Raw genomic sequence first — 8,727 nt, 5'->3', positions numbered from 1 at the left:
TATCTACTCTGTTGTAAGCATTTGGCTAAAACTCCAAATTGAGGATACCTTCCTCCCTCTGTCCCACTAGTGTCAGAGGTCCTGTGAAGGATCATGGATACTGCCTTCCCTCCTAACTAAAAGATAAAAGCTTCATGTGCATGTGTGTGTGGCTTTTGCCCATTTTCTGTTTTCCGAATTCCACTGTAGAACACACTTGTTCATGGTGCTACACAGGATTGAACCTGAAATGACATGGCTGCAATGCAGACATCTTAACCACACAGCCATACCTGTTCTGTATTGTTGATCCAGTGAAAATGTACTCTTCTACTGTCTTTATCATTTGTTGTATGCCAAATCAAAACAAACTCCTATGATTGTTTTTATTTTATGCCATTATTTTGAGAAGAGAAGTGAATTGGCAAAATTATTACAACATCAGACAAAGTAGTTGGCAATAAATTTTTCAGCACCTTATATTGTTAGTTCAAATCTTACCGAGGTCAACATTGCTTTCCATCCTTTTGGGATCAATAAAAAAAAAAGTACCAGTCAAATACTAAATCAATGTAATTGACTAATCACTTACACCCACCCACCCAAATCTCAGGCCTTGGGTCTGTGTCAGAAGCAGTTATTTTATTTGAGAAATGACATCTCCCTACACTTCCTTTTTGTTAAAATTTCCTAGATTTTCATCACTTACTATATTCTACATTGTTTTGCTTGTTGTTTTCAGAACCTTCTAGAGAAAACTAGTGAGAATGACGTCATTCAAGAACATGCTTTGGCCATGGTACAATGCAAAGTACTGAAGCAGCTGGAATTAATTGAAGCCCGCAAGAATGAGGATCCAGAGTTTGAGGATGACTTGAAATATTTACAAGAGAAATTGTTGGCTTCTGTCCAAGACTTAAGGTAGAAATTCCTGTTTCTTTCTTCTTGTATTCTTTTGATTTTGTTCTTTTTTTCAAGCAATCCATAGAAAATATTAAAAAGCAACTTTCAGGGACAATAGTAGTTTATTGGTGCAGAAGGTCGTGAATTTTTCCCATATCAAAGTACGATAAGCTGAAAAAAAGTATTTTATATTTCACGGTTGACAGCTAGGGTTTCTGGGTATGTGAATAAAAATCCAAGAGTTAAGGAATGGAGTAGATAAAATTCTGGCTATATATGTTTCATAGCGAGCGTAACCTCAAAAGTAGTAAATATCCAAGTAAGATGTATACCGCAGGCTACTCTTCAAGTCAAGAGTATCTTGATTATATGAAGTTTACTTTGTTGTTAGGAGACCCATGTTAACACACAGAGGGTTCAATGGGAATGCATAGAAAGCACAAGGAGTGGCTGTGTGGTAAGTAGCTTGCTTACCAACCACATGGTTCCGGGTTCATTCCCACTGCGTGGCATTTTGGGCAAATGTCTTCCACTATAGCCTCGGGCCGACCAAAGCTTTGTGAGTGGATTTGGTTGACGGGAGCTGAAAGAAGCCCATCGTATATATGTATATATACATGTGTATGTGTGTGTTTGTACCCCCAACATCGCTTGACAATTGATGGTGGTGTGTTTATGTCCCCATAACTTAGCGGTTCGACAAAAGAGACCGATAGAATAAGTACTAGGCTTCCAAAGAATAAGTCCTGGGGTCAATTTGCTCGACTAAAGGCGGTGCTCCAGCATGGCCACAGTCAAATGACTGAAACAAGTAAAAGAGTATATTCTTTACTCAAACTGTGCTTTACTTAGCAGTCTGACAAAAAAGATTGATAGAATAAGTACCAAACTTGAGAGGAAAGAAAAAGACCCATAAGAGTACTAGGGTCAATTTGTTCAACTAAAGTCCCTCCAGGTGGTGCTCCCAGACAGCCGTAGTTCAATGAATGGAAAAAGTAGAAAATGAACGATAAATGAAAATGCATTCAAATTCTCTTCCCTCCTTGGATATGTTATAACAGGATTTTTTTCTCCTGTGAATTCAATACAAAAGCAATTGTTTTTACTTGGGTTATTATCTCAACTACTAATGTAGTTTTCACTGACTACAACCATAGACCAGTAGTTAGTTAATGTTTTTAGTCATCTATTAAATTAAATAGCAAAATAGTTTGTTTCTAATTTAATCATGTTGGCTATATTTAGTGTTAGGCAATAGTTTGAATTAAGAGAGGTAACTGGTAAATTCCAAATATTCTCCCTTGCATTCGATCATTTCAGTGTAGCATTTATTAGTATTATTGCTGGAGACAAACTCAGTCAGAATTTTACCATAATGTTTTTATATATAAGAAAACGAGTGAGAGAGATATATTTAATTATGGATATTTAAAAAAAAAAAAAAAAATCGAAAACAATTCTAAAATGCTGCCATTTGACACACAATAGATATAGATTCAGAAACTTATCTTTAGTCCTTCCTTCATTTTTTCCTTCTCTTTTCCATTACTTTTTCTAATATATAATTCCTGTACATCACCTCCAAACCTTTTAATATATATATATATATATATATATATATATATATATATATAGATATATATATATCAATTTGAATACACAACCAAAAGAGCTACTTATAGTTTCATGTTGTTATACTTGAACAGGCATATTTATAAAATACACCATGAAATTATTAATAGCTCTTTCAGTTGATATTTATCTCTCACTGGATGGAGTACTTTTTTCATTGATTTTTCTTGTATGAAAATTAATTAATTTATTGTTATGTATATTGTTTTCAGTTCATTTGATGAATATTCTAACGAAGTAAAATCTGGCCGCCTTGAATGGAGTCCTGTGCACAGATCTGATCGGTTCTGGCGAGAAAATGCAATGAGGTTGAACGAAAAGAACTATGAGCTTCTTAAGTGAGTAGTTTGTACATATATGTTTGCATGTATCCATGTGTTTCTTGGTCAGCTGTATGGTTTCAGATAACTATGTCACAAGCTTCTAGATCAAGTCATTGATGTCCAACTTTATTTCAGTATAACTAACTGAAAACAAAACTGTAGAGTTTGTTCGTAGCTGGAGGAAATCTAAAAGCCATTTCTTATCATTATGATGGCAAGCTAGCAGCATCATTGGCACACTGGACAAAGTGCTTAGTGGCATTTTGTCTGTCTTTACATTCTGCGTTAAAATTCACTGAGGTCAACTGTTAACTAACCTTATTCATCTGTCAAATCTCAAGTCCTGCTTCCCTGTGCATATGAGCCTACCAGAAAGACATCTTACCATTTGTCTTTTATGCATCCTTTATTTACATGGAATACACAGTATGAAGTTCCTACTAACATTTCTTCTAAATATCTTACCCACATTATTGAGTATATAAAGAGAGTGCATCAGCATTGCCTTTATCCATGTGTATATATATATATATACATACATACATATACATACATATATAGGTGAAGGCATGGCTGTGTGGTTAAGAAATATACTTTGCAGTCACATGATTTGTGGTTCAGCTCCACAGCATAGTACAATGGATGTTTTCTACTATAACTCCAAATCCACCAATGCCTTGTGTGTGAATTTGGTAGATGGAAACAGAAGAAACAGATTATTGAAATAAGCTGAAGATCATTTCCTGGAGGTATGTGGCTTAGTGGTTAGGGTGTTGCACTCATGATCGAAAGATTGTGATTTCAATTTCTGGACTGGGCAATGTGTTTGAGTTCTTGACCAACAGACTTCATTTCACATTGATCCATTCCGCTCAGCTGGCAAAAATAAATAATCCTGCTATGAACTGGTATTCTGTCCAGTGAGGAATATATACACCACCAAATATTCCAGGAAACCAGCCTTATGAGTCTACGGCTCAGGAAGGACTTCTTTTTATTTTCTAGTCTTCAGAAAGACCATTTCACATCGAGCAAGGCTACTTCCTAGAATGATGCACTATTACTAATTAGTAGTTTTCCTATAACAATTATATATGTAAATAATTATGTGTGGTAAGTAGCTTGCTTACCAACCACATGGTCCCAGGTTCAGTCCCACTACATGGCATCTTGGGCAAGTGTCTTCTACTATAGCCTTGGGCCGACCAAAGCCTTGTGAGTGGATTTGGTAGACAGAAACTGAAAGAAGTCTGTCGTATATATATATATATATGTATGTGTTTGTATGCCTGTGTTTGTCCTCCCACCATCGTTTGACAACCGATGCTGGTGTGTTTATGTCCCCGTAACTTAGCGGTTCTGCAAAAGAGACCGATAGAATAAGTGCTAGGCTTCCAAAGAATAAGTCCTGGGGTCGGTTTGCTCGACTAAAGGCGGTGCTCCAGCATAGCCACAGTCAAAAGACTGAAACAAGTAAAAGAGTATGTATATAATTTGCTTGACCAAAACCATTTTGAAATGTAATGTTCGTATTAATGTCTATTGCCACTTAAACATGGCAGTAGTGTTGGTTCCTACAGAGCAGCCATGTTCAATTGGCAATAGACATTACTTTTTGGTACAGCTACTGCTTTCATCTCTTACTGAGATTTTCTAAATGTTCCTATTTCTTTCTCACTATTTATAATAATAATCCCTTTATTCTTGTGTTTCCAGAATCTTAGTTCGATTACTTGAAAGCAGCAAGGATCCACTTATTCTCTCAGTAGCAGCTCATGATTTTGGTGAATACGTGCGCTACTACCCCCGAGGGAAGAAGTAAGTTATTTCTTATTGATTCAGAGAATCGATGTATTTTTGATTTTTTATATCAGATTTCTTCTTTTTTTTTTATTTCTCTTTATTTTTTCTTTCTTTGACTTGTTTCAAAGTAAATCAACCCCTGTGCTTGTTTTTTAAGTCTAGTATTTATTCTTATTTCTTTATTGCCCACAAGGGGCTAAACATAGAGGGGACAAACAAGTACAAGACAAAGGGATTAAGTTGATTACATCAACCCCAGTGCGTAACTGGTAGTTAATTTATCGACCCTGAAAGGATGAAAGGCAAAGTCGACCTCGGCAGAATTTGAACTCAGAACATAACGGCAGACGAAATACCGCTAAGCATTTCGCCCAGCGTGCTAATGTTTCTGCCAGCTTGACACCTTCAAGTATTTATTCTATCAGATTTTTTTGCCAAACTGTTAAGTTACTGGAACATTAACAAAAACTTGTCAAAGCAAAGAGGCAGGAATAAGCACAAAGACACACACAAACACACAATGGGCTTCCACACAGTTTCCTTCTGCCAGTTATTATTATATCAAAGTATAATAATGACAGTGGCGTCTAACATGGATACAAAACCTTAGATTTTTGTGGGGAAATTATTTTTATCAAAACTCAGTACGATTTGAATTCAGGACACAACTAAATATCACGTGGTATTTTGCTGCGACCTTGCTTCCAAATCACTCTAAATGATTCTTGCAATCTGCATGTACACATGTTACATCAGGGTGATGCACATGCTGAAAATTGCCTGTGAGCAATCAAAAGTGACATATACAGAACAGAAAGAGACTAAAAACGATGCTGATGAATTAGATATTTCGTTTTACTGATTTCAGTCACTGGTCTGCAACTATAATGAGGCACCATCTTCAAAGGTTTTGTTTTTATTTTGTTGTCAGCTGCCTCAGGAAAAGGAAATGCTAGGCTGACCTTGGCATTAAAGGGGCATTAGATAATATCCCAAAATACACTCAACTAATTTCACCATCCTTGCATGCACACACACACACATGCATGTATAGGTACAGGAATGGCGGGTTCAGTTCCACTGCACAGCACATTGGGTATCTTCTATAGCGTCCTTTGAGTGAATTTGGTAGATGTAAATAGTAAGAACACTATCATATTTATTAAAATGTTTTTTTTTTTACACCCAGATGTGTCCTCATCCCCTTGTTGCTAGCCCTTATCTGTTCTCCAAGAAAGGGATCTCTTATTTGTTGTTGATTTGGGGTTTTTTTAAAGTTGTAACATTACCCTTTTATTTTGCAGTGTGATTGAAAAACTTGGTGCCAAACAGCTTGTGATGCAATACCTCACACATGAAGATCCGAATGTTCGCTACGAAGCCCTCATAGCTGTCCAAAAACTGATGGTACATAACTGGTAGGTAGTGGAGCAAGAGCTCTCTTTCTCTTACTGTCATTATCTCAGTTAAGACAGTCGTGTGCAGTTCTGTATAAAACACAGTTGCTGTAAGATTAAAATGATGAACTGTTACTGATTTACATGGTTTCAAGTAATGTCAGTCATTGTGGTGTGTCCCCTTCTAAGGTAGCAGCATGACTCATTCTTCTGTTGCTTCTTCCCTGCTGAACCTCAACCTGGGATGATGGAAAGCAAATTCGATCCCAGTGGGTTTTGAGCCAGACTCAGATTTGGTTGCATGGATAAGAAGTTTGCTTCCCAACCACATGGTTCCAGGTTCAGTCCCACTGTGTGGCACCTTGGGCAAGTCTCTTCTACTATACCCTTGGGCTGACCAAAGCTTTGTAAGTGGATTTGAGAGGCAGAAACTGAAGACAGTCCATTGTGTGTGCATGTGCATGCATATGTGTGTCAGTCTGTTCACATTTGTGTCTATCTGAAAAATCAGTGTGACGTTGGAGAGAAATGAATGAGCAAAATATTTAGTATAGTATTTAGATGTGAATGAAATACAGTAAGGATAAGGGAAAGAGATGGTGCTTTGGGTGGAATCAGTCAGAGATGATATGCAGCTTGCTAGATGAAAATAAGTCATTGTAGTAACAATAAGCAAAGAAGAAGCAAATGGCTTAAGAATGAGAACAGTCTGTTATTATTATTATTATTATCATCATCATTATTATTGTTATAATAAAGGTAGCAAGCTGACAGAATTGTTGGTGTCTTGGGCAAAATGCTTAGCGGTATTCCATCCGTCTTCATGTTCTGAGTTCAAATTCCACCGAGGTCAATAAATTAAGTACCAGTGAAATACTGGGATCGATGTAATCGACTGGTCTCCTTCCCCCAAATTTCAGGCCTTACACCTTCAGTAGAAAGGATTATTATTATTATTATTGTTAATAGTTATTATCGTTATTACCCTTGTACTTGACTGGTACTTTATTTTGGTGACCCGGGAAGGGGATGAAAAGTAAAGTTGACTCGGAGCATAATGATTTCTTCTAACTCGTTACATTCTGAGTTCAAATTCTGCTAAGCTCAACTTTACTTTTCATCCTTTCAGGCTCAACAAAATAAGTACATTGGGGTCGAAAATGCTGGCCTTGTGCGAAAATTTGAGATCATTATTATTACGGAAGAATTATTAGCACACCAGGCAAAATGCATAGCGGCATTTCGCCTCTCTCTACATTCAGAGTTCAAATTCTGCCAAGGTCAACTTTGCCTTTCGTCCTTTTGGGGTCAATAAATTAAGTACCAGTAAAACACTGGGATTGATGTAATTGACTAGTCCCCTCCCCAAAAATTTGGGACTATGTGTCTATAGTAGAAAGGATCATTATTATTATTATTACTATTAGAGGCAGCAATCTGGCAGAATCATTAGCACGCCGGGCGAAATGCTTAGTGGTATTTCATGTGCCGCTACGTTCTGAGTTCAAATTCCGCCGAGGTCGACTTTGCCTATCATCCTTTCGGGTTCGATTAAACAAGTACCAGTTACGCACTGGGGTTGATGTAATCAACTTAATCCCTTTGTCTGTCCTTGTGTGTCCTCTCTATGTTTAGCCCCACTGTGGGCAATAAAGAAATAAAAATTATTATTATTATTATTATTATTATTATTGACATAGTTCTTTGTTTTTTAATTTTCAGGGAATATCTTGGCAAACAACTTGAAGGAAGAGAACCAGTGTCATCACAGCCTGGACTGGCTGCAGTGAAGGGTTAAACAATTATAACTGATTAGCTTTTGCAATAAAAGCTTTAATTAAGCAGCAGGATCAGCCTCTTTGAAAATACATCATGTGCATCAACAGAATTGAATGTGTGTATATGTAGATAAATGTATGTGTGTGTGTGGGTGGGTGGGTGTACATGAATGTATATAATAATGGTAGATATGTATGTTCGTACAATAGTTTCAAAATACAGTAAAAGATAACTTGGTTTTTAACTGTCAAAGCAATTATACTTTCAAAAATTTAAAATTTGAATGACTATGGAAAATGAAATACTTTTCTTCTTAATGGGGTGGATTTCATTTCTTTGCCATTTGATGTCTTTATGGTCTAAATTAACACCAGAAAGACACTGTAACATGAAAATACATTTACCATCTGTTTTTATATATATATATATAATGAAATGATTCCAAAGAGAGAGGTCTGTTTTCCTGCAGAGTAAAAAGAAAGATTTAAACCAAACAGAAAATGAAAGGAAGTTATCTCAAAGAGGTTTTTAAAGGAAAAAAAATATATTCAAAGCCAAAAAAGTGGAAAATATGGAAGAAATGGCTTGTTTATTGTTCTGTTATTTAAATTGTTATTATTAGAATTGTTAGATGATAATGGTGGTGATGATGAAGATGATGTTGATGATGTTATTGTTTCCAGCCTTTTCCGTAGTTGGTGTGGTGATGGTGATGACAACTGTTGTAGTTTCTTGCATTCCATTTCTCTATTCTTATCATTAGCAGTATTTATCTGAAACTAAGATTAAAACAATGCATCTTCAATGTCTGATTAAAACTGTAAAATCTATGGCAGTCAAAATTGAGGATTTGAAAATTCTTCAGGGAGTATTCTAGATTGCTTTTTCTTTGTTGTTCATTCCTTCTCCTC

General features: G+C 36.2%; 1 protein-coding gene across 2 annotated transcripts in view; it reads left to right on the top strand.

Annotated features, from left to right (window-relative positions):
* Window positions 1-8,726, top strand: part of LOC106874994 (V-type proton ATPase subunit H) — a 49,239-nt gene extending 40,513 nt beyond the window's left edge. For both annotated transcript variants that reach the window (XM_014922933.2, XM_014922932.2), the window contains exons 10-14: window positions 722-900; window positions 2,727-2,852; window positions 4,554-4,655; window positions 5,945-6,058; window positions 7,760-8,726. In XM_014922933.2, the coding sequence (XP_014778419.1) occupies window positions 722-900; window positions 2,727-2,852; window positions 4,554-4,655; window positions 5,945-6,058; window positions 7,760-7,835 (597 nt within the window). In that variant the 3' untranslated portion in view covers window positions 7,836-8,726. The remainder of the gene's footprint in view (window positions 1-721; window positions 901-2,726; window positions 2,853-4,553; window positions 4,656-5,944; window positions 6,059-7,759) is intronic.
* Window position 8,727: the final 1 nt, after the last annotated feature.

This window comes from Octopus bimaculoides, chromosome 3 (genome assembly GCF_001194135.2).
Source record: "Octopus bimaculoides isolate UCB-OBI-ISO-001 chromosome 3, ASM119413v2, whole genome shotgun sequence".
Taxonomy (NCBI): Eukaryota; Metazoa; Mollusca; class Cephalopoda; order Octopoda; family Octopodidae; genus Octopus; species Octopus bimaculoides.
Note: the sequence above shows the minus strand (reverse complement) of the source record. Positions and strands in the feature narration are given on the sequence as shown.